Raw genomic sequence first — 25,355 nt, 5'->3', positions numbered from 1 at the left:
GATGGATGGCACACAGCAGGCTCGCTTCAGCTTTTATTGACTGGGCGGTGGAACGAAGCAGTCTCTCAGCTGAGATGTTGGGACCCTTCAGTGCGTGTTGACAGGAAGGCCTAGGATATGACCGAGGGCTGAGGGGCCCCAGGGCAGAGCTGTGCATCCTGAAAACCCAAGCCCAGGAGTTGAGAACATGGTCTGGGAGGATGTGCAAGACTCGGAAAGGACGGCAGGACAGGGCCCGGGGCCAGCATCTTGGAGGAGGCCGCCGGCCCGCAGCAAGCGGAGTGAGGTGTGGAAAGCAGCATGGGGAGCCGGGGGTCTAACCCTCCGCGGCCCGGGCTGGAGCTTCTCACGGCTGTGACGTCTCCAGCTCCGAGGGTCAGAGGAAGGGTCCACTGGGGCCGCTCAGCTCAGCGGCGGTCCGTCGAGGACTCCCAGCCCCGCCCGGCTCCCGGGCGCCCCTGCCGGGTTCGGCATCCGGCCAGGGCCCGGCCGGGCACGAGGCGGGACGCGCAGACGGCGCACGCTCCCCGGCTGGGCTCAGCCCCGAGGCCCGGGGGCCGAGGCGCAGCCCAGAGCGCTGGCGGCCGGGACTGGCCGCGGGGGACCGGGCGGGGGCGGCCAACTGGGGGCGGGGCGGGTGGCGGGCGGGCGGGCGGGGCGAGCGCAGATTGGCCGGGCGCCGCCACGTGACCGGCCCCTTATAGGGCGTGGTGCGGGCGGCCGAGTCGGGTGCGGCGGCGGGGCCGGGCGAGGTCCGGTGCGGGTCCCGCGGCTCCGCTGCTGCTCCGCTCCGAGCGCCTGGCTGGTGCGCCCCGCGCCCTCCCTGCCGGGGCCGCCGGGCCGGGGGATGCGCGCGGCGCCCGGGAACCATGGTCCGCTTCGGGGACGAGCTGGGCAGCCGCTATGGGGGCGCCGGTGGGGAGCGGGCTCGGGGCGGCGGGGCGGGCGGCCCGGGCGGCCCGGGCCCGGGGGGGCTGCAGCCGGGCCAGCGGGTCCTCTACAAGCAGTCGATCGCGCAGCGCGCGCGGACCATGGCGCTGTACAACCCCATCCCGGTCAAGCAGAACTGCTTCACCGTCAACCGCTCGCTCTTCGTCTTCAGCGAAGACAACGTCGTCCGCAAATACGCCAAGCGCATCACCGAGTGGCCATATCCTGCCGGGGGCCGGGCCGCGCGGGGGCCGGGGGACCGTCCGAGGTCGAGGGGACGGGGACCGGGGCGGCGTCCAGCGTCCGCGCCCCGGCGGGTCTGGGAGGGGCGGCCTGGGCGGGGGTGGCGGGGGGTGGGGGGGAGGCCGGGCTGGGGCGGGTCCCGTGCGGCGCCCAGTGGCCATCTTTCCCGGGGTCGGGAGGAGGGTGCGACCTGGGGAGAGGCGGATCGGGGACGCGGCTCTCGGCGAGGAGGGGGCGGGGCGGGGCTCCGGGACCCTCCGCGCGCCGCGTGTGCGTGTGTTTGAGTGTGAGCGCGCGCGCGCGCGCGTGCGGTCGTGGTGGCGGCGGCTGCGGGAGCGGGATGGACACTGGGCGGAGCCCCCTGTCCCCGGACTCGTCCGTCACTCCCTTGGTGTGGGTGCAGAGCGCGCGGCCCGCCTGGAGGGCACCCGAGGGCGAATCCGCGTCTGTGTAGGTGTGAGCGCCGTGTGGACGCGAGCCGGGCGCGTGCCTGGCTGCAGGTGCTGCGCGTGCGTGCGTTCGGGGCTCCGGGGACATGTCGGTGCCAGCGCCCGTGGAGGTGCATGTGGCTGCGCGCCTCTCGGCGGGGGTGTGCGCCTGCGCGGGGTCCTTCCTGCAGCCCCTCGGGTCGCGGGAGCCGCGCGGCGCGGGGCGGGCGCTGTCCGCGGTGCTGACGGCCGCCGGGACGCGCCGAGCGGCTGCCGCCCGGGCTGCAGAGGCTCCGCCTGGGGGCGGCCCCGAGGGGAGCGCGCGGAGGGCGGGGAGGGCGTCCGACCCGCGGGTCTCAGCCCCTCGGGAGGGGGCCGGGCGCTGGCGGCGGCAGGGCGCGCTGGGGGCTCGGCCTCCTCGCCTCCCCTCCCCCTTGGCGCCTCCCGGCCGCTCCTTAACCCACGCACTCCGTTCGAGTACATGATCTTGGCCACCATCATCGCCAATTGTATCGTGCTGGCGCTGGAGCAGCACCTCCCGGACGGGGACAAGACGCCCATGTCCGAGCGCCTGGTGAGTGCGGTGGCGGCGCGGGCCTGAGGGCGGGGCTGGGGGGGCGGCAGCCTGTCTGGTTCCGCGGCCGGCTCGGATCTGGGGCTGGTTCAGCTTCCTCGGGCTGCGTGATCTCTTCTTAGCGGAGAAGAGCAGAGAACCCAGGCGGCTGACACCTCCCCCCGGCTAGAGGTCTGGGGTAGCCCGCTCCGCCGCTGAAGGGAACGTGGCCCGAGAGAGACCGCGTTAGCCAGCGGCTGGCCGCCCCGACCTCAGGTGGGCTGTTCAGGTGGGCTGTTCAGTTCCGCGACCTTATGCCCGATCCAAGAAACTAAGGGAAACCTAGGGTGGGGGAGGGGCGTTCGTAAGGACCCAGGGAAATGTCAGGTCTGTGAGCGCCCACCTTTCTGGCTGCCCACCTTTCCTGCAGGGCTGGGATCGTCTTTGGTCCCTGTGGTGTGGTCTTGGGTCTAGGGACTGTCCACCTATCCTTCAGAGTTGTCTTTCCTGTCTCCTTGGAATCCCTTTCCCATGTCCCCTCCCCCCCCCATATGGGAAGCATTCTTCCCAAACAACCTAAATCATTTTCACCCATTCCTGCCAAGACCTCCGCAGATCCCTGTGGAGTCTCCTGTTGCACATGACAGTCAGAACTCCAGGGCAGGGTCTCTGGAGGGGCAGAGGGTGATCTGGACCAGTGAGCCTCATTTCAAAGGTGAGGCTATGTCCCCTAGCCCCCAGTCTTTCCTCCTGACCTGATCCCTTTGCCTGGGCTCGTGTAGGCTCTTAGGCCTGAGGGCAGGGAGAATAGCAGGGGCAGGGGTCTGGAGAAGGGGTCTGAGGGCCTGCTGGAGAGCTGCTAGAGGTTCTAAGGTCCCTGAGAGACAGCCCAGCCTCTCCTAGGGGCACTGGGCATGGAGAAGAGAATCGCTCTTTCCTTGTACCCTGGCAAGCAATTGATCCTCTCCACAGTTTCTTTCCCTAACTTTGGTGGAGATAGACAGGTGCTACTGGGACTGTTCAGTGCTTCACCCAAAACTCCCCCTCCCGGCCATCACAGGCCCAGGGCTGGGGAAGGGAAGACAGAGGAAGGCTGATTTGGGTGTGCTCACACTTGGGCAAGGCACCAAAAGAAGGCAAGGAAGTGGACAGCCAGGGAACGGGAGGCTTCCCAGAGCAGTCTTCTGCAGGCCAGGGGTTTGGGTTGGGCGAGAGGAGGGGTGTGAGGGCAGCTCAGCCGAGTTGCCAGACATGAGTGGGGGTGGTCCTTGTGGGTGCCTCTTGCCTCCTGTGGAGCCAGACAGGGGTGGCTGGCTTCCTGTGGGCCCCTTGTGCAGGCTGGTGTTGTGTGTGCTTGTGGTGAGCGTCTGTTCTGAAGGCTGGAGAAGAGAAAGTGAGAGCAGGGAAACTCTGCCAGGCCCCAGGGCGTGGCCGTAACTCCAGGGACGTCTGGCAGGGGTAGGGCCAGAAGGAAACGGGCCAAGAGATGGTGGGGGGGTCAGGGGAGCAAGGAGGCTGGTGTACAGTGGTCAGTCTTAGGCTTGTCCCTGCTGGGTGGTAGGCTTGAATGGGCCACCAGGCTTCTGGGCAAGTCTGAGCTCTTGCCTCCAGGTGAGGGAAGGTCTGCTTTGTGTTGGGGGTGGGGGCTGGAGCTATGGGGAAGACAAGCAGAATGTGCCCAGCTTGGGCCTGGTCTAAAGGCATGAGGAGCCCTTGCTGACCCTAGCCTTGTGTGCAGACATAGGCCTTCAGATCCTTAGTGGAGAGCAAGCTGGAACACAGAGCAGGGCCTGGAGAGGAGGCTTGCCGGGGCAAGAGGCTAGGTGACGCGGGTCTTCCTTGTCTTTTAGCCTGGACTGGGATGGGGCCTCCACAGCTCCCTGTCTCGGGGCTCTGGCTCCCAGCACCCGTCCCCTGCCTGAGCAGCTCATAGCCAGAACCCCTAGCCGGCAGCCCCACTCCACCATCCACCAAGCCCGTGGCTGTCTGTCCACCCAAGCCTCCCCAAGCTGCTCCTCAAGAGTGGGGCTGGGGAAGAGCAGTGATGAGAGAGTCTGGGGTGCGGCCGCCTGGCATCTCCCAGCTCTTGCCTGCTATTTTGTGTGGCCAGAAGCTTTCTGTTAGGATGTGTTTGCTCGAGCCAAGCTGTTTCCTGGGGCAGGCGTCAGCAGCCCCATTTCCTTGAGGGCAGGGGACCCTCCAGAACTAAACTAGACCTAAAGCTTCCGGGCGATTATTTCTGTCATGAGTCAGCATCTGGGTAGCAGGACGGCAGAGCTGAGCCATGATGGACACTGGGCTGACGGGGCCCCTCAGGGAGGTCGCTTCCGCCATGCACAGCTGGGAAGGCCCAGGCGGAGGGGACACCAGGACGGACGGGGAGAGCTCTTGAGGACCAGGCTTCTGGGGGAGGAAGGCACAGGCCGCAGGCCCTCAGTGGGAGCTGAGAGCGGCTGCTTGGAGCCAATCTGGCCCTCCCCGCCCCTGTAGCCCCACGGTGGCCAGTCCTCGGACCCCGCAACCCTGGCCCCTCTCAGGCAGGGTCGAGCTGCTGTCTGAAGGGCAGTCCCTGAGGTGGCTCCCCGAGGGCAGACTCTTCCCTGCCCAGTCCATCTGCTCTTGGCAACAGCGGCCCTGGTGCACAGGTGTCTGAAGTTAGTGCTTAGGCCATTTCTCATGCTGACCCTCCAAGTGCAGCCCCTTGGTCCAGTTCCCTGGGGCCCCCGTGCACCAAGGTTCTCGCCTTCCCCATGTGAGCGATGCCCGGGGTCACTGACCACACTGGCTATGCCGGTGTCCATGGGGCCCCCTCCTTCCGGAACCCTGTGTTTCCCACCTTGCTCAGCACCAGAGGGGCCCGGCCCCAGGGCATGCTCTTGGAGGAGGGACAAGACTGCTTTGTGCACCCTGTTCCCTCCACCTGGAGCTCCTTTCCTTGCTGGATGTCTTGCTCTCCAGAGGCTCCCTGAGGCTGGGCTGTAGTTGCCCCACCAAGATCCGAATGTGTGTGTTGTGATTAGCGTGAGATGTGCGCTGAATGAATATGCGGGTCCTGGGCCGCTCTCCAGGGATCTGGGACTTTATCCAGGCAACTTCGGCAATGGTTGGAGCCCAGGATCAGACCCAGATCACCTCTGGGTTCCAGAACGGCTCTGCCTCCGACAAACCGAGTCTGCAGCCCGGTTCCTGGACCTCCCCGTGTCTGTTCCCTTCAGAGCAGTGGGTTGGCGCTGGGTGGATTGCACAGCCCACAAGTGCTGTCCGCCTGGCTTCCCCTGCTGCAGGGCCTGCAGGGGTGGGAGGTCCCAGGACCCTTCCCCGTTTCCTGTTAGGACAGCAGGGCAGGGGAGCAAGCGAGGGAAGTGCCTGGTCGGGGAAGTGTGGCTGGCGAGGCCGAGCGGAGGTGCGGAGCTGGGGCGGCGTGTTTGCTGCGGCCGCCCTGGGCCTGCCGAGCTCGCGGGCGGTGGCGACCCTCTCTCCGCTTCTCCTCAGGACGACACGGAGCCCTATTTCATTGGCATCTTCTGCTTTGAGGCGGGGATCAAGATCATAGCTCTGGGCTTTGTCTTCCACAAGGGCTCCTACCTGCGGAACGGCTGGAACGTCATGGACTTCGTGGTGGTTCTCACCGGGTAGGCGGCCGGGGCGGGCTGTGCCCTTGCGGGGGGGGGGGGGGGGGGGGCTGGGGCTTGGGCAGCAGCGTCCACACCGGGCCGTGGTGCATGCAAGGCTACGCGGGATTGCCAGCCCGTGTGGGCCAGGGCTGTTGCCCCGTGTGTGGTGATCTCGGCTGAAGGGCGGCTCCCGGTTCCCGCTCAGGTGTAGCCACTCCTGAGCAGAGCCACGGGCGGGGCAGGCCATGGGGCGTACCGTGGGGCGGGGGCTCCAGGCTCTCCCGCGAGGCTCAGCTGGTTCCGGCCCGAGGAGCTGCTGGGACGCGCTCGGTGCCGCGCTCCCCTAAGCTTGTCAGCCTGTTTCCTCGGTTCCCGGCTCCCGGTAGGCCCTCAGTCAGGGTGTCCTGCCCACCGCTTTCCCCCTCAAGTGGACCCTGGTCATGACCGCTTTGGAGTTTCCAAAGCCGCCCAGGAGGTCTAGAGGTTGACCTGGGGATGGGCTGGGGGCCGGGGTGCAGGCAGAACGCCCCCACCCTTTGGGGCCTCAGTCTCTGCGTCTGCCCGGCGGGCCCCTCCTCTGGCCAGTGGGCTGAGGGCCGGAGCCGAGGCCTTGCTGCTTCTGCGCTGGGCGGGGGGAGCGGGGGCGTGCTCGGGGAATTTGCTCCAGCGGACCTGTTTGCACAGCCCAAGCCTGGGACGGCAGTCTCTTCTTCCCTGGGGCCTCAGTGTCCCTGGAGAGGCTCAGAGCCCAGATCAGAGAGGAGGGAGCAGGCCCCGCTGTGGCCCAGAACCGTCCTTGCCAAGGAGGGGTGATCGTGCCCAGGATCTCCATCCTTGTGCTGTCTGCCCAGTGACCCCCAACCTGCCTTGGTGTGGGTGAGCGCCCGTGCGGAGATGGTTTGGGCAGAAGACACAGGAGGGAGGAGGTGACCGTGAGAGCCTGGGTCTGGGGCTCAAGCTTCACAGGCTCCCTGCAGGTGAGAAGACACAGACTCCACATAAGAGCCTCTGGGCTCCTGGGCCAGACTCTCGGGGTGCCTGCCCTATCCCGGGGGGCCCGCTTCCCTGTTTGTACAGCTGCTCGTGGCTCGGCCTGAGTTCCGTGCTGGCGCCGGGCTGGCCTCCCACCTGGTGGGGGTCTCCTGGAGGGACGTCGGGCTTGTCCCAGGCCCCTCCTGCCTTGTGCTTTCCCTTGGGCCGGAGCCTGTGGCCCTCACCACCCTTTTGCCAGCACGGATGGGACGGGCGCCTCTGCATTCCAGACGAATGGATTTTATGCCCAACTCTCGGATTTCCATTCCATGTTTCATGATGACTCCGAAGGGAGGGGAGTGCGGAGCCTTCTCTGGGGAGCTGTGGGGTTCCAGCAGTAGACACGGGGGCACTCCCCGTTCCCGGGCGGGTGTGGTGTCACGGCGGCATTTACCAAAAGCCCCTGAGGCTTTGTGGAGACTGGCAGCCACCCACGTGCCCCGCATCCTCGGAGGGCAGGGCGCTCACCCCCCCCCCCCACGCCCCCGTCCCCCGCAGGCGCTGGGGAGGGTGGCCAGGAGTGTCGCTGCTGTTTACATCGCTCCCTCTCTCGAGGTGTGAGTCCCTGAGGACAGGAATGGTGTCTTATTTTTCAGGGTGTCCCCAGAGCCTAGCTTGGGGCGGGTCCCCAGGAGAGGTCAGAGAGTGTCTGCTGAATTGACTAACGGGTTCCTGAGGTGGCAGGTGCCTGGGGCTCGGCCCTGCCTCCCAGGAGGCGATCTTCGGTGCTGAGTGCTTGGGCTTCCGGGACAAGGCAGGAGGCAGAGGAGCCCCCACTCGCCCACGGCAGGACCCCCTGGTCTTCCGATAAGCTCGTCCTGACGGGGGTCCAGAAAGCCAGCCCCTCAGTGAGGACTGGGAGAGACCTCCTGAGGGGAGAGCACCCGGGCTGCCCTCCTTGGCCTGTGACACACAAGAGAAGAGAATGTGCCCACCTTCCCGGAGGCCCCAGGGAGAGGGTCCCCCAGGTCCTGAGACCTTAATGCCGGCCCCGACCCTACTCTGGGGATCCATCTGTCCTCGTCTCTTCCCTCTCCCTGCTCATCCCTTACTTCTCTCCTGCCCTCTGTCGCCCACTGCCCCCACCCCTGCCTCTCTGCCCCTCTGTCCCTCCTTCCCTCCTCCTCCCCCACTTGCTTGGTCCTGTCTCCGTATTTCTGATCCTTTCTCTCTCCTTTGTCGTCTCTGTCTCTGGTTCTTTCCCTCTCAGTCTTCCTTGCTGACTTTCTCTTTTTGGCCTCGTTCTGTCTCTCTTCTGGGATGCAGAGTCTCTACTCTCTGTGTCGACAGGAGGAGGGCGGGGTGTTCAGGCTCCTGTCTCTGCACAGCGTCCCCAGAGGTGGCTGTAGGCGGGGAGGGGACCCCGGGTGGGGAGGGGCTCCCGCATGGGCCTGGAGTCCACAGGGGACCTGCTGTCTTGCTCCTGTTCGCAGCAACTGGGGCGAGGGGACCTGGGTGTGTGCGTGGGTGTCTGTGGTAGGAGGAGGCCCCTGGCCCGTCTCGGGGTGCGTGCTAGTGGAGGGGGCAGGGAGTCGCTAGATCCAGCCCCTCCCGAGCAGCAGTCCCGCGTAGCCATGGGAGGGGCGTTACTGCTCATTACTTTGTTGTTTTTAATTAGGGTTTACTTAATTGGTGCTCAGAGGGCTGGAGGCCTGTGGCGGGGAGGGGAGGGACTCTGGCTGGGGAGGCCGCGTTGCTTGGTGAAGCCCAACTTGTCCCTCGAGGCCCGCTGGGGTCCCTGTGCTCCCGAGGCTGGTGTGTGGGTCATGGGAGGAACCCCAGGCTGGGATGGGGACTCCACCCCTGCCTCAGGGAACCCTCTTCCCTCATATACTCACCTGTAAACCAAACCTGGGTTCACCCTTGGCACCGGGGTCCGGGCATCTAGTCCTGGCTTCGCGGGAATGAGCTGGGGGCCGTCCTGCCTACCGTCTGCCCGTCTGCCCTCTCGTCCGCCCTCTCGTCCAGGCGTCGGTCACTGGAGCGGCCCTCTTTTGAGGGCATCATTTGCTAACCACTCATCACTTACTTATGCAAATTTTGCGGAGCCTCTGCTGGGTGCTGGGGACACAGAGGTGAACCAGACCACGGAGCCTCTGCCCCGTGGGGCACTTTCTGGGGGGCACGGTCTCTGCAGCCCTACTCGGTTTCTCCTTAGTGTGAACAGTCTTCCTGGATCGTCACCCTTCTTTTACGTGTGAGATTCCATTGTGCCCTCCCCCACCCTGGCCCTAAATCTAGGCTCCATAAGGACAGGTCTTGACTGGCCGCTTCCTGGCAATGTCTCCGTGCCTGGGGTGGGGGCACCATGAAGATCAGTCCGTAGATGGAAACCCCGTGCTTCCGTCGCCCACAGGGAAAGGCAGTAAGGAGTGGAACGTTGGCTGGGAGGCTGCCGTGCGGGATGCTCAGAAAAGTCCTCCACGATGAGTTTGGAAGGACAGCAGGGGCGAGCCATCGAGATGCTCGGGAGGCTGTGGCTGGAGGTGTCAACGCAGGACACAGGGGGCCCGATGGTCTTCCGAGCCCAAGACGAGACTGGATTCCTAGGGAAGCTGCCCATTTGAGCCCAGGGCCCCGAGTCTGTAGGTTGGGACTGGCCGGCAAGGTGTGTGGAGAGCCCGAAGAGGAAAGTGGGTGGTGTTTCTGGGAGGAAGAGCCCTTCTTTTTTTTTTTTTTTTTTTTTAAATATTTTATTTATTTATTTAACAGAGCTTACAAGTAGGCAGAGAGGCAGGCAGAGAGAGAGAGGAGGAAGCAGGCTCCCTGCTGAGCAGAGAGCCCGATGTGGGACTCGATCCCAGGACCCTGAGATCATGACCTGAGGCGAAGGCAGAGGCTTAACCCACTGAGCCGCCCAGGTGCCCCGGAAGAGCCCTTCTCGAACAGAAGCAGGGGTGGGTGCACAGCTGCGTGAGCACGGCGCTCGGTTCTTGATGAGGGCTGGCTGGGGCGGGGGGGGGCTCTTGCAGGGATGGACAGGGGTGTGGGGTGAGCCCCTGGGGGCAGCTCTTCTTTCCAGGGAGTTTTGTAGCAAAGCAAGGCAGAAAGCTGGGGCAGTGGCCGGAGGGAGATGAAGGGGCAGGAGGAGGCCTGTGCGCTAGTCCCAGAGGCGAGGACTAGCGGAGGCTGTAGACGGCGAGTGCTGGAGAGCCGTCCCAGGGGGACGAGGGGACGTGGGAGCCAGAACCCTGGGCTCCGTGTCTATTGGCTTCTAAGCAGGAGACGGGGACGGACTGGTGGGTGAGCAGGCAGGGCTGGTGCCCAAGGACAGGGGAGATGGGGGAGGGGGAGAGAATGGAGGGGAGGGAGGGAGGGAGGGAGGGGGGCTTCCCTCGGCCTACACCCGTGTTCCCCTCTGCCCGGGCTTCCACATCTGCACGTTCCCTCTCTGCCCGGTGTCTGGCTGTCTGTGCCCTCGCTCACTCGGACGGTCCTTGCCAAACGCGCTGGTTGCCCGGGACGTGGGGGTGACACGGAGCCTGCCTTCTCGGGGGGAGGCCGTGAGCGAACGGTGCCGTGCGGGGCGGGACCTGCGGGCTGCAGGTGGGGACGCGGAAGGCCAGGAAAGCCTGTGGACCAGGTTTGTCCTTTCGTGGGGGCTGGGAAGGTCCCTCAGCGGAGGGGCAGGTGTGAGGGCAGGGCTCAGGGAGCTGGGAGGAGGGCGGCGGTGCAGGTGCAGGAGGCCAGGGGTGGCGGCCAGTGAGCAGCGCTGGTGCTGGGTGTGGAGCTGGACCCCGGGGCTCAGTAACCCCGGGGGATAGGAGGGGCCGTGGACAGGAGGGAGCCGGCGGGAGCCCTGGTCTGCTGGGTCCCCCGCAGGAAGCCCCCGGCCCCTCCCTAGCACGGTACCCCCAGCCCAGCCCACCTGGGTTGGACTTCTGGATGCTGCCCCGTCACTGTCTCCCCCTCCCAACCCCCGCGGGACCCCACCCCCACCTGGCCCTGAGGGGTTGGTTCCAGCCGGCAGTCGGGCAGGGGCAGGGTGAGGTCCCCCCAGACTCCAGGGACATCTTCCTGCTCGCACAGAACCCAGAGTCCCCAAGCCCTGAGCGTCTCTGCTCCCGTCCTGGCCTCAGCCTGGTGCTTTCCTTCCTGGTCCTAGGGGACCGCAGAGAAATGTGTCCCAGCTCAGGCAGTCGGCTTCTCTAGGGGACATTTCCAACCACAGCTTCTCATTTTACTTCAAATTAAACTGGGATTTCTTTCCAGGACATGTAATTAGAGCTCAGGGTCCTGCCTCCCTGGACTGGGCCTCCTGTGGGAAGGAGAGAGCGGGGAGCATAGCGTAGGGAGGAGGTTTGGTCCTGAGCTGCCCTTGGCCGCTGGGAAGCCTGCAGCTTTGTTCGGTTGGGGTGTGGACAGGCCTGCGTCCTGGTGCTGAGGAGGCCTGGTGGGCAGCAGCGGGGAAGGTGTGACAGAGTGCCCTGGGGGTCCAAGTCCAGAGGACATCTGTCCTGGGCCAGGAGGGTCCAGCAAGTATGGGCCGTGGTGAGCCGCGTGTGTGTCCCACTGCGGGGACCAGGGAGCTGGGCCTCCCGGCGGATGACAAGTGACTTCACACCTGAGTGTGGAGTGACCCTGTGTCTGCGTTTGAGACGACAGGAGACACCATGTCCGAGTGCCCAGCAGCACTGGGTTTGGACGTGGGCTGCCCCCACTGTGTGTGCTCTAGACGCAGGAGCAGGTTCCACTCAGCCGTCGGAGTTCGCTCTGTGTGGGGTCTTCCTCCTGTGACTGTGAGCCTCCTGGGGGGTCTCTGTGGCTGGTCGGGTCGGGGCTGCTGGGGGGGGGTCTCTGTGGCTGGTCGGGTCGGGGCTGCTGGATTTTCTTATTCCCACCTGATGCTGGAAACGACCTCCTCAGTGTGTAGTTGGGACAAGGGGAGGGGCTGAACTCTAAGTGGCCCGTGGGGCAGCCGGGGGCTGTCAGGACCAGTATTATTTGGGACCGAAGTGTCACCCTCCAGGCTGCGTCCCGGGAGCCGGTGGTGATCCAGAACAGAGGGTCCGGGGTTCGCAGGCCCACCTGGAGCTGTGGTGTCGTTGACAAGTTCCCAGAGGGGGCCCGGGGAGGGTGGGGCAGAGGGGCCCTGGGCCCAGCCCCCCAGGAGCCTCCCTCCAGACAGTGGCCTCCTCCGGGCTCTGCTGGTCCCTGGGGACAGACCCAGCCCTGCTGGATTATGTAACCTGAGGGAGGCGGGGAGGTTGGGATCCGGGCCCCCCTTGGCAGCACGGCCTGCCCTGGTATTTGTAGAGGACCAGCCCCTCCCCTCTGTCTGCGGCCTCCTGGTGTCTCGTCTCTCCTAGTCCCCTCCCCCTCCTTCCCCTGTTTCAGGAAGCTGCCAGGGCCAGCCCCCCCCCCCCCCGCCCCCCAGCACTGCCTGCCGAACCCCTCCTCGCGCCTCGTGTCTAGGGGCGTGGCTGGCGCCCAGCCTCCGGGGCTGAGCTGGGCCATAGGCCCCTGACCCCAGGGTTCAGGCTGTGGTCCTGGGGTGTCCGGAAAGTCGGCCGGGGCTAGGCATGCCTATGAGTGGTGGGGGTTGGGGGGGTCTCGGGGCAGGAGCCTCAGTTCAGTGCGCAGGCGCTTGGGAGGGCTCTGTGCAGCCTGGGGACACCTCTTCCTTGCCGCCTAGTCCAGCAGCCCGGAGGGAAGAGAGGCTCAGGCCTCACACCTGCAACCGGGCCCAGAGCAGAGAAGGAGCCCCTGGCTCCGGTGTGGCCGACGACTTCCTGGGTAGCTGACGTCTGAGCTGGAAGGAGAGTGGGGAGTCGGGCAGTGACACCTTCCGGTTTCATTCTTAGTGAGCCTTGAAGCCTTGGGAGTCAGACTCAGGGGACCCTGCCCCCAGGGCCACCAAGTTCTTCAGTGAGGGGATGGAGAGATGCTGATGGGGCAGCCTGGAGATACCAGTCCAGTTTCGGCTAGTGAGAGGGGGATGGGGTGCTGGATGGCGGCACCCATCTGGGAAGGGAGGGGACACAGCCAGGTTGGAGCTGGGCTAGGGCCTGGGGTGCGCCCACTCCCGGGTCCCGCGTGCGGTCTGCCTGGCACCCTGAGCTGTTGAGGGGCTGGGGGGGGCACTCAGCTGTCAAGGTCGCTCCCTGTCTTGGCTCTGGGGCTAGTGGGCTGGAGAGGCATGGCCAGAGTTCTGAGATGCCAGCATTTAAGAAGAAGGAGATTTGGCGCGCGGGGGTGGCTCAGGTGGTTAAGCGTCTGGTCTTCATGTCAGGGTCAGGAGTTTAAGCCTCTCGTTGGGCTCCACACTGGGCACGGAGCCTGCTTTAAACAAGAGAAGAGGGAGGAGGAGGAGGAACCTCACACGAAAATCCACATTTCTGTCTGGTTTGGGAGAGTTCCCAGCAGCTTCTGTGCCCCTGGGCTTCTGCGGGTCCGCCCCCACTCTCGGGGTGGGCTCAGCTGAGCTGGTCTGTGGCCTCCTGTCCAGGCTCAGCCCTCAGGCCTCTGGGAGCCATGGTCCTGCCCACCTCCACGGACCTGGCTGGTGCACCTGCAGAGGCCACGGGAGGTCAGAGGCCACGGGAGGTCAGAGGCCACGGGAGGTTAGGCTCGTGGCCGGTGAGGGTGGGGACCTACACACCTGGCCGGTGGCGGAGCCCGGGCCTGGACTCTCCCTCCCTCCCACCGCTGTCTCACACGGTGAGCTCAGAGCTGCAAATTCACACGGGGGTGAGAAGGTTGCTAATGGTTGCTAATGTCTTGTTCCTGGGCCTGGAGCCAGGGGCCACAGAGTCTGATGGAGGGACATGTTCCACAGCTGTGCTCCCCCACCCTGCCTGGCTCCTGGGCCCTTCTAGGGCTGTGTCCGTGGAGGGACCCCGGGATGAGCAGGGCTGGGCTCTTCAGGACCCGGTGCCTCCCTCCCCTGCCTGGGCCAGCCCCCCACCCCCACCTGCAGTCAGACGGGCCTAGACCCCTGTGGTTCCCAGCCGGTCCCCTGGGCCTCCTGTCGCTCACCCTGTAGCCGCTCACTGCTGCCCCACTTCTCTCGTCCGTTCCCCAGTTCTGTGTCTCAGCCACCTCCCGGCGAGGCCACTCTAGGAGCTCCCCGCGTGCAGGCCAATGGCACCCTCTCCCCGGAGAACAAGAGCCTGTGTCTGGTCCCCTGTCCTGGCTGCGGGGGCGGGGGGCCCTTGTGGCCTCTTGTCGTCTCCCACCCTCTCCTCCACCCGCTGGCCTCTTGCCCCACGAGGCGCCCTGCCCAGAGCTCTGTGGCAAAGCCATCTCTCCACACACAGCTGTGTTCCCTCCAGGGGCTGTGTGCTCGTCAGCTCGGGCTGCGGGAACGAATCCCGGACACACGCTGGAGCCTGGAGGTCCGAGGTCGGGTGCCGACACGGCGGGTTCTGGCCGGCGCTCTCTTCCCAGCTCGTGGCCGGCTGACCGCTCGCTGAGTCCCTGTGCACGCAGAGAGGGGTCTCTGGTGTCTCTTGCTGTTCTTGTAGGACAGTCCTGCGGAGCTAGGGCCATCTTCGTGACCTCACTTAACCTTCTTACCTCCAGACACAGTCGGGTGAGGGACTAGGGCTTCCACACGGGGATTTGGTGGGAGGAGGACACAATGGAGCCTACAACAGACTGTGCTCAGACCCCAGGCTTGCCTGGACAAGCCTCTGTCTGTCCCCATCACCACTGCGCCCCGTTCCAAACGTGCTCGCCCAGGGCTGTGGGGCTGAAACCAGCTGGAAGAGCAGGAGCCCCCGTGACCCCCGCGGGCACAGGGTGGCGTCGTGACTGATACCAGGCGCCTGTCTGCTGTGGCCGAGCACTGTCCTGCCCCCTCTTCCTGCTGTGGGCCCTTCCGCCTCCCTCTGCCCTAACAAAGCCCCAGCCCAGCAGGACCCAGGAGCTCTGAGCGCTGGGTCAAGGCAGGAGCTCCCCAGCCTGGCCCCCAGGCAGGGGTGCGGGTGGATGCTGATGTGGTGGGAGGTGGAGGGTCCCTGCCTGTGCCACAGCCTCCGGTCGGGGGCGGGGGGGGGGGAGCCCTGAGGAGCCTCCACGTGCCCCCCGCCCCCCCGCAGGCCTCTGGTTCTGAGAAGGCAGTGAAGAGGGAGGGGACGGCTTCGGGATGGGCAGGAAGTCAGCGTTTCTTTCTTCCCGTCACCCGGTCAGTCCAGGGACCTACATGTCCACCGAGTCTCAGTCAGAGATCCGGGAGCCCAGCTGGCCCCACTGCCCTCCAGCCTGGCCCTCTGCTTCTGGTCTCTCTCCTTGAGTCTGGAGTCCCTACCGCAGGTGCATTTCCTCCTTGGGGACCCGGGCAGTGCGGGGGTGGTCACAGAGACCTCCAGACCTGTCCCCAGTGCCGGGAGGAGGAGGGAGGCTGGCTGTCCAGCTCCCGAGACATGAGGCCCTAAACGTGGTTTTGTGACGTCCCCCGCGCGCTGTTCCCAAGGCCGTCCCGAGCCAGAGGCTACCATCCGCATCTCCATTTAAAGAACGGAATGTTTCACCTTGAGCTCCGGGTGGGTTCCCCGCGTGCAGAGACAGCGACTGAGGCTCAGAGCCGCACCCGGCCCCTGCTGGCCTCCGATCACGCCCCCTCCAGCCCGTCAGCAGTCACTCATCCGTCCTTTGTGTCCCTAGTTTTGTATTTTTAAGGACGGTATAGAAATGGACTCATGTCCTTTGGGGTCGGCTGTGGGCTCCGAGGCTGGCGCGGGGCATCTGGTGGGCACAGCTCGCCTGGCCCCCACCTGCTGCGGGACACGGGTTGTTTGCGGGTTTGGAGATGACATGGATGAGTTGCTGTGCACTTTGCTACCGGGTTTTTGTGCGACTGAGTTTCCTCTGGGACGAGCGCCCAAGAGCACAACTACCCAGCTCTTCCCCAGAGGCTGTCTTCCCGTTTTCACATCCCCAGCGGCACGGCGCGTGTGGCCGCTTCTCCGGGCCTCATGGCGTGTGGTGTCCCTCCTCTCGTTGTGGCCGTTGGTAGATGTGAGGTCTCCCTGGTTTCAGCTTGTGTTTCCCCGCCGGCTGTGGTGTCGGACAGGTGTGATGCTGGGCCGCTGCAAGGTATTTTCTCCTGGCCCATAGCTTATGCTTACATCCTTCTAGAAGGGACTTTTGCAGAGCAGAAGGGTCCGTGTGAACGACATCCAGCTTCTCTGTGCCTGGACGGCGGCTGCGGTCCAGAGTCCGGCTCTTCCGCAGTGCTTGGCCCTGAAGGTTTTCTCTCAAGTTTTACTGTTTGGTGGATCACTTTTAAGTCCGTGACCTGTTCCGAGTTATTTTTTTCTTAAGATTTTATTTATTTATTTGAGAAAGAGAGAAAATGAGAGAGAGAGCACGGGAGGGGGAAAGTTCAGAGGGAGAAGCAGGCCCCCTGCTGAGCAGGGAGCCCGACGTGAGACTCGATCCTGGGGCTCCAGGATCACGACCTGAGCTGGAGGCAGTTTCAACCAGCTGAGCCCTCGCGATGTCCCTTGCGATGTCCCTCGCGATGTCCCTCGCGATGATTTTTGTATCAGGTTTGAGGAGGAGGCTGAGGTAATTCTTTCTCTTCCTGCTTGCTCCGGAACAAAATGTTGAAAAGCCTGTATCTCCTGCGATGATTTTTTTTTCTACTTCTGTCAAGAGTCACCTGGGCATATCTGAGTGGGTGTGTTTTGGGATTCTCTCTTCTGTCCCACTGGTGTGCCCATCTCCCCACCGGCCTGCACTGTCTTGATTACTGTGGCCATCTAAGTCTTCAAATCACATGGACTCATGCCCCTACATTCTCCCCTCCCAAATTGTTTAAACTGTTCCAGTTTCTTTTCTTTCCTATACGTTTTGGAGTAATCTGGTTGGTACGTGCACAGACCCTGACGGGAGTTAATTTGAGAGCAGAGACATCCCTAGTCCGTTGTCTTCCAGGCTGAGGGAGGGCTGTCTCAGCCTGCACGGACCTCGTTCGACTTCTGTCCTCGACATTTTGCAATTTTCAGGGTTCGGGGCCTGCTCGTGTTTCCTCAGAGTTACGGCGAAGTCCTCCAGTCGTTTGCTTGAGGATAAATGCTGTCGCGTTGTGTTTTTTTATCTTTGGTGTCTCCGTGTCCATCGCTGGTGTCTACAAAGATAGTCGATTTGTGTATGTTTGTCTTTAATCCTGCCCCCATGCTGAACTCACTAATTCTGGGAGATGTTTTCTTTCTTTTTGAGATTTTTGGAATTTTTGATGTGGACATATACGGCATTTGTATGCAGGGACAGGTTCATTTCTTTGGCTCCGGTCTTAGGCCTTCTCTCTCCTCTTCTTGCCTGACGGAGTCGCGGTGGGAGCTGCGGTGGAAGCGCGCGTCTGTGTCGGGCTCGTCCCGGGACGAGACTCCGGCCTCCGCGCTCAGCTTGCTCTGCGTTTTGTAGGTGCCTGTTTCTAAGGTGAGGCACTTTCTTCTGAGAAATTTGGTCGTGAATCAGGGTCCCTTTCGTTAAATGTTCTTTCCGCGTCAGCGTGAACCCGGCTTCCCTGGCTTTGTGACACGGTGGATCGCAGTGACCGGGTTTTGAGTTTTGAGCCACTTTCCTCCGCGGAACAAACATGGTCGTGGTTCAGGCTTCGTTTTCACGTCCTGCTGACCCCTCCACGCCGCTGTGCTCACGAGGGTTATGGGGCTGGAGTGGCTCTGGGTGTGGTTCCGTCTCGCTCCAGTCCGGCGGCCTGCGGATCTGGACGGTCCTGCCTCCTAACGTGAGTCTGGAGCTGCTCCCTTCGCCACCCTATTTTCTGGAAACCGTTGTGTAGGAATGCTGTGAATTCCTTAAATACTTGGTAGAATTCTGCAGTGTATCCAACTGGGCCTGGAGGTTCCTTTTTTGGGGCTTGTGGGAGTTGTTGGATCATGGATTCAGCTCCCTTCACGGGTCTTGGAAGCATGTGGCTCACATGGGACGCCCTGTGGCACTTCGTGCCTTTTGGGGCAGTGGTCCATGTGGTCTACGCAGTCCGGTTCCGTGCGTGGAGCCGCTGCGTCCCCCGGGATAGCCTCCCTCAGGCCTCCTCGTGTCTTCTCTGTCTCTCCTAGTCGGGCTCGCTAGATGTCGTCCATTTTATGATCTTTTCAGAAAACCAGCTCTTAGTTTCATTGTGGTTTTTTTTCCTTTCTCTCTCTTTTTTCAGTTTCATCTATTTCTCTCATTATTGTCTGTTTGCCGTGGGCTTACTTTCCTTTTCCTCCGTTCTTGTGGTGAGAACTTGAGACCCTAATGCTCTAACCGTGCACCGTTCATGAGGTCAGTCTGCCCTGGCCCTGCTTCGGTGGCGTGCAGACCTGTTGCGGGTTTCCACCTCGCTCGCCCGGGCTCCGAGAACATTCTGTGCGGCATTGACTGCGGAGCACGGATCGGTGTGTGCCAGGGCCGGGCAAGGCTCTGTCTCTGCACGTCCTGGGCCCTCGGGAACGCGTGTCCCGCTGTGGCTTCACAGAGCCGCGCTCCCGGGCCCTGCACGGGGTCAGATCCTGTGCGCATGAGGTGCTCCCCCGTCCCTGGGTGTCCCCGCTGGGCCTCGGTCCCCTCGTTCCCTGCAGGGTCGCCGTGGGGCTGCGCTCCGCCTGGGTGGCCGGCAGTGGGACGTCTTCTCTGCCTGGTTTCCTGCGGTCCTCCCTGCTCTTCTTTGATCACTGTCCACACAGTGTCTCTTTCTCTGTCTTTCTCCTTTAAGCTCGTCCGTCCCATTCTAGGTGAAGTGACTTCCCTCAGACAACACAGTAAACATTTGGTTTACGACAATTCTGTGCAGAATAATTGTCAGTGTGTTAGGATTAAGTTCCTTGTTGTATGTTTTGTTTCTGTTTGACCTCTCTTTTTTAATGTCGGATTTTTTTCTTGCCTTCTCCCAGGTTACTTACACAGATTTTGGAACCCCACTGTAACTAACCTGCCTATTTTGAGTGCATCTTTTCGATGGGTTTTTAGTGGTTTCTCTAAGTGTTGCACTGTCTACGTAACTTACCCAGTCTGTTGATGTCATTTTACTAGTTCAAGCCAAACATAGGAATTTTCCCCTGCTTGTAATATAATTCTCTTAAATATCTCCTCCGCTTGTGTTTGAAGATTTTTATTGACTTTATGTGTATGTATACAGAGAGGGAGCAAGAGAGCGGGGTGGGGCAGGGGTAGAGCGAGGGGGAGCTCTCAAGTGGAATCCATGCCCGACGCAGAGCCCAGTGTGGGGCTGGATCCTGTGACCCCGAGATCAGGACCTGAGCCGAAGCCAAAACTCAGATGCCCGGCCAGGCGTCCCGTCCTCTGCTGTGACTTCTGCTTCAACCGCCAAACGTAACTGAGAAAACTCAGAGAAAGAATGAAATTGTGTGGTTTTTAACCCCGTTTTAATTCTTTGCTTTAGCCCTCCTTCTTGATGGGCAGTGATCCTTGTTTCCATCACGTCCTTTCTGACTAGAGCACTTTTCTCGTCTTTCTTTCAGGCTAGGCTAGTCACAGATTCCGTTAATATTTCTTCATCCGACAGCGTCCTGATTTCTTTATTCCTGAAAGATATTTTTGTTGGGTTTTGCTGTTTGGGTCAACACTTCTTTTTCTTCAGCACCGGAAAATACTGTGTGCTTCCTTCTGTCGGGGTTGCTGAGGAGAAACCTTGTACTTTGAATTGTTTTCGCTGACAGGTAAGGCAGTCTGTTTCTCTGGCTGTTTTCAGGAGTAGATCTACACATGTGTGTACATGGGTATTATTTATATTAAGTGTGTATATTAAGAGCACATACATCACCTTATTACGAAAGTTTTCAGAGAACAGTTGGATAGTACAATGAGCAATGTATGCACAGGCTCCCGAAATTCAGCAAAAGTTAATTTTGCAATTTTTATTCTTTCTGTGTTACGTATTTCGCTAAGATTTCAAAGATGTAGGCAAAAGTATAAAAATACAATATAAATAATTAAAAGATGTAGGTGTTACAAAGCTCCATCTCTAACATTCCAAGAATAAGGACTCTGGCTGCCATGAGAACAGGAACAACAGCCTCACAGAACAGTCCCATTACCTACCACTGAGTTCATCCCATTTTCAAGTTTCCAGGTGTCATAATTTGGTTTTCAGAAGTTTGTGATGTGTCTTATCGCTCTCATTCAGTTTATCTTATTTGGAATTCATGCAACTTCTTGAATCTGTAGGTTTAAGCCTCTTGCCAAATTTGAAAGTTTTTAGTCATTACGTTGTTGTAGTTACATGCCTTTCTAGCCCTACCTTCTTTCCCGTTCCTTCCAGGAATGGGATATATTAATATATCCCGTAGGTCTTTGAGGCTCCTTCTTCCTCTCCCTCCTCCTCCACCTTCCCTTCCTCTTCCTCCTCCTCCTTTTCTCTACCTTCTCTCCCTCCTCCTCCTCCTTCTCTCCTGCTTCATCTGTTCTGGTATTGAGCTCATCCTCTTAGCTTTTCATTTTGGTTATTGTATTTTTCGGTTGTAATTTTTTAAAAAGATTTATTATTTCAGAGAGAGAGTGCACATGGGAGGGGAGGGGCAGAGGCAGAGGGAGAGGGAGAATCTCAGGCAGATTCACTGCTGAGCTCGGAGCCTGGCGTGGGGCTCCATTTCATTACTGTGAGATCCTGACCTGAGCTGAAATCAGGAGTCTCATGGTTAACAGACTGCACCACCCAGGTGCCCCCAGTATAAAATTTTTATAGGATTCTTTTTCGTATCTGTGTTTTTGTTGATACTTTGTATTTTTTTGTTTCAAGCAGGAGGCGTGTTTATCGTAGGGGCTTCCGTGTCTTTGTCTGGTCTTTCCAGGCTCTGTTCGATCTCCGTGTTGGCACCCATGGATTGTTTCTTTTCATTCAGTTTGAGATCTTCCCGGATTTTTGTTGGATGAGTTTTGACTGAAACCTGGACCTGTCTTTCCTAGTTCCTGAGATGGGATTTCATCTAACCCTGTTTGAGCTGGGTCTCTGACCCTTAACAGTCACTGATGCTGGTCACGTGAAGGCTTCCCTTCCCAGGGTGTCCGTGGCTGCTGTGACTGTCCTAGGTCATGGTGACGTCACTGACTGGGCTTTGCTGCATGTCACCGAAGCAGTAGGCCTCTTCTGAGTGGCATGGCTCGAGAACAAGATGCCCACCTGGGAGGCCACCTTCTGCCACGGCAGGTCAGGGTGGCGACGGTCAGAGAGGTCAGCTGCGGGGCTGTATAGCACATCCCTGCAAGGGTTGCTCGCTCTGCCCTCAGGAGGTTGGGGCTGGTAGCCCTTGCCGTCTGCTCCGCAGGGTCCCTGCTCGTCCCGCAGCCCATCGAGGAGAAGTGACGGGAGAAGGGCCACACGTGTCTGGGCTCTTCTGTGCTTTAGGCAGAGACGCTGACCTTCTCACAAGGAGGGCTGACCCCAGCGTGTGGGCCTGTGTCACTGTGAGGCATGAGGTCCTGGCTAGTGTCCCAGCCCCACGTCTTCGTGGCTGTGAGCCGGGACACTTGCATGTGTCTCTGAACCGCAGCTTCTTCCTCTACGATGGGGGTCATGCTGCTGACCTCTGCACGTCCCTGGCACCCAGTAGACAGCCCACAGGGTTTCTGTTTGAGTGACGTGTGAGTGCCATCTGCTGCCCGCTGTGTTCTCCAGGGTGGGGCTCACACATGCCAGGCCCAACCCTTCTTCATCCCAGCCCGTGGCTGCCTGGGTGTGGGGCGGTCTCAGGGCCTCTGGTGCCGGGGACGTGGGCCTGGGAGGCCCTGGGCTGGGAGTGGGCTGGGAGGCCGAGGGGACACTGAGGCCTCTTTGGCCAAGACCCACAGGCTGTCTCCATGGCAACTGCCAGCAGCCTTCTGGGCAAGAGCCAGCACCTGGAAAGTCCGTGACGAAGCAGTTCCTGGAGACGGTGCCGTCTCTGTCATGCGTCCGCCAGCTCGGCTCTGGTGTCCCTGGGCCGGAGTCGGGGCTGTGGGCCTGGCTGGCATGGCAGCTACCCTGTGGGTCCTGGCCTGGAGACCCCCAAGCGCCCCGGTGTGAGCTGCGGCCAGCGTGGACGCTTCTCCTGGTGGACAGCTTCCGGTCCCGCCCGGAGCCACTTGCCTGCCTGGCCCTCAGCGAGGTCCCCGGCGGTTCTCGGGAGGCTGGAGCCGGCCCTTCTGCCGCTGGTGGTGCTGATACCGTTGGGCACATCCTGCAAGCGCTCTGTCACGGCAGCCTCACCAGGGGACCCTCACGCTGTTCTTGTCCCGTCGCAGATGCGCGGGGTCTTCCCGAAGTCCGGCAGCCCGGAGGAGGGGGGCTTGGGCTGCAGTCCTGGCGCCGGTGGCCGGGGGCTCGGGCTCCTCCAGGCTGGCCCTGCTGAGCCCAGGGCGCCGTGTCGGGGTGGAGGGGGCGGCCACAGTCCCCCCGGCCTCGGGAGGGCCTGACCTTGCCGGAGGGGCTGAGTGGTGCCCCTGAAATGCTGCCTGGCTCAGGCCCTGGCTGGGACGCGGCCTTCGCTCAGCTCAGCGCCACTGCTGGGTCATAGCGTCCGAGGGGGCAGGTGGGCCCCGGCGCTCCAGAACCTTCCTGCTGTGGGTCGTCCGCGCTGAGGTTTCTGGAAGTCCAGGGGGTGCCTGTGGCTACGGTGCTGGGCCAGCAGCATGGACGGAGGCTGGCCGGGGCCACCGGACACTGGTGGTCACGCTGTCTTTGCTCCCTTTGCTGGGCTTGATGGGACAGGAGTCTCAGAGTTGCCCACTTGGCCTGGGGCTGGACAAGGACACCCTCTACCACCATCAAACAGCAGGACAGTTGTCCCCCTCCTGAGGGACCGTTGTGAGGATTCGGGGAGCTTTGCATGCTCCCAGCAGGGCAGAACCCCCCAACGTGTCATCACCGGCCTTGTGGTTGTGGCTCTGATGGCAATCCCCAAACAGAACAGAACACGGGCTGGTGAGGTTGGGGCTGCGAGGCCACACCAGGTCTGTGGCCCCCCCCCCAGGCTCAGCAGGGACATCCCGAGGGGCTGGCGTGGGCGGCAGGGCGGGAGGGGCGGGGAGGTGTAAGCCAAGATGCGGGTTTAGACTGGGAGGACGTCTGGGGACGTTGGTGGCTTCTCTGTCCTGCCACGTCTCTGTCTCTGTCCTCTCAGATACATAGCCGTTGTGGCTTCCTGGTCGCCTCCGGCATTTCTCGGCATTTTCGGAAATGGGCGGCGTCGTGAGGTGTGGCTGGGCTGGGTCAGGCCTCAGTCGCTGGCTCCGGCTGGGATGTGAGCCCAGAGGCGACGCCCAGAAGCGCCGCACAGACTACTGTGGGGAGGGAGGGAGACCTCAGCGGGGACCCCAGGGCCGAGGGGGACGTAGCAAGTTCTTGCAGGGGCTCAGGGACCGAGGCCAAGGACGCAGCTGTGGGGGTCCTGCCCCCCGAGACCGCAATGCCACGGGGAGTACCCCCTCCTCCCGGTGCCGGGGCAAGAGTGGGTCTCCGCAGGGGACTGTGGATACAAGCCGGTGCGTTGACCCCTTCTGCTTGCCGTGCAGAAGGGGACCTGGGCCTGGGAGTTGGGCGACAGTCGCCAGCGGGGGCTTCTATGTGCTCTGGGGCTCACACCCTCATGTGTCAGTGACACTTGAATCATAGGTCACATAAAAAACTTGTATTTTATCTCTTTCCTTTCCTAGAGCAGCACATGAGGTAAAATTCACACGACGTTCCTCATTTTGCAGCATCTAATTCAGTGGCTTTTCGCGTGGCCGTAGGCTGCTACAGCCGTGACCACAACTTAATCTGAGGACATTTCCATCAGCTTCCCAAAGAGACCCGCCTGTCTGCCTTCCCTCTCCCCTCCAGCCCCTGGCCCCCTCTGGTCCCCTTTCTGCCCCTGGATTTGTCTGCTCGGGACAGATGTGGTCAGACACGGTGTGGCCCTTTGTGTCTTGTTTCTTTCTTGTCACACACGTCAGTCGGTTTCACAAACACGTTCCTCGAAGTTGTTACCCTTTGCACGGCCGCCCCGGGTCCCGTTCACTGTGGTATAGGTGTTGTGTTGCGTTTCTCGGTTGCCGAGTCTGGGCATGTCCTGTCTGGGTTCCCAAGCAGGTGCCGCGACGCCTCCCTTTGGAGCTGCGGCCTCTTCACGGTGTGTCATTCCGACGGGACGCGCTCGCAGAGTGGACTGGGGAAAAGTGTTTAAACACGATGTGCATTTCATTTTGCCAACCTGTTTTCCAACCGAATGGGAAGCGGCGTGTACCATTCCCGCTGGTTCTGTTCCAGTCATGGGTGTCACCACCCCCGCCTGCCCCCGCCACCACGGGATGTGACGTTTCTAAAGCTCGTGTTAATTTATTGGGTGTAAAGCTGTCCCACTGCCGCCTTACCTTTCAGTTTCCAATACTGGTGATTTTGGGTATGTTCGCACATTACTAAATCGTGTCAGTTTTATGACTCTTGGATCCTTGGCCGTTTCGTTTTGGAAATTCCAGCGCTGCTCCACGAGCTCGTTCGAGAGCGCACTCCTGCCAGGCGCCGGCTAGGTGTGGAGCTGGAAGGAGGCACTGGCTGGCCCTGGAGGGGACGCGCCGGCACCCTCCCCCGCCTCCCTCCCTGGCTCATGTCACCACCTCGCTTTCCAGGATTTTCCTAGAGCCCAAGACTTCGGGAAGGGAAGGCACCAAGCAATCCTTGCCGAATTCAGGGATGCGTGCTCTCACTACGTTTCTGTTACTGTTTGTGTACCGTCTGTAATTGAAGTACCTCAACATTTTTATTATTCTGTATTTCTTAATTTCAGTGAAGGACATTTTCTTTTCTATGTAAGTAAAAAGACATTGACTTTCTCGCTTGAAAATGCGGATACAGGAAAGAGTGAAAACAATGGCTCACAGGCTGTCCTGAGATGTTACTGCGGCTAATATTTTGCAACATTTCTTTCCAAGATTTTTCTGCGCGCAGGTCTTAAAAATACACAGTTGGGACCGTGTGGCGGGGATGTGGAGGGCACCCTGCTGCCCCCACGGGGGGCCTCGTGTGGGCGGGCCTCGGCCACACTCTGTTGTTGGACATGTCCTCTATTTCCCATTTTGCTTTTATAGATAAGACCCCAAACACATGTGCATCTTCACCCCACCCTGGACTCTTTCTGAGGCACGATGCCTCGAAGGTGGATGGCGGTGTCTTTCCTCTGTCCATCAGACTCGACCGTTGCTCAGTTTCCTGTCGTTCGGTCTGTTGCCAGACCCCTGAGTGCTTCCGCGGAGAGCAGGCTCTGTGTCTGTGTCTGACTGAACCGTCTTGGCCCTTGCTCTGCGCGTCGGCGTGTGGTCCGGTTGCTGAGCTCAAGGAAGCATCTCGTATCTCATTAAACGAGTCCTTTACTCTTGGCTCTTCTTTTCTGAAGTTTTTCTGAGCCTTTCTTCAATTTTTTTGCCTTTTTACTTTTCCAGATAAATTCCGAGATCAATTTGTCGTAGTTTAAAAAATTCCTTTTGGGACAGCTTCAATTGTTGAGAATCTCTAAGTTGATTTCTGGAGAGAGAGTCAAATTCTAAACATGTGTGCTCCGTCTGTCTGTCCAGGGTTACAGTAAATCCCACCTTTATTCAGTGCTCCCCCCTTTTTGTATATAAGATGTG

General features: G+C 61.2%; 1 protein-coding gene across 15 annotated transcripts in view; it reads left to right on the top strand.

The window, feature by feature from the left end:
* Window positions 1–755: 755 nt before the first annotated feature.
* Window positions 756–25,355, top strand: part of CACNA1B (calcium voltage-gated channel subunit alpha1 B) — a 179,992-nt gene continuing 155,392 nt past the window's right edge. For all 15 annotated transcript variants that reach the window (XM_046022836.1, XM_046022834.1, XM_046022833.1 and 12 more), the window contains exons 1-3: window positions 756–1,150; window positions 2,070–2,175; window positions 5,647–5,786. In XM_046022836.1, the coding sequence (XP_045878792.1) occupies window positions 870–1,150; window positions 2,070–2,175; window positions 5,647–5,786 (527 nt within the window). In that variant the 5' untranslated portion in view covers window positions 756–869. The remainder of the gene's footprint in view (window positions 1,151–2,069; window positions 2,176–5,646; window positions 5,787–25,355) is intronic.

The sequence above is a fragment of the Meles meles genome, chromosome 11 (assembly GCF_922984935.1).
Source record: "Meles meles chromosome 11, mMelMel3.1 paternal haplotype, whole genome shotgun sequence".
NCBI classification, from domain to species: domain Eukaryota; kingdom Metazoa; phylum Chordata; class Mammalia; order Carnivora; family Mustelidae; genus Meles; species Meles meles.
The sequence above is the reverse complement of the archived record's forward strand: the minus strand, read 5'-3'. Positions and strand labels throughout refer to the sequence as shown.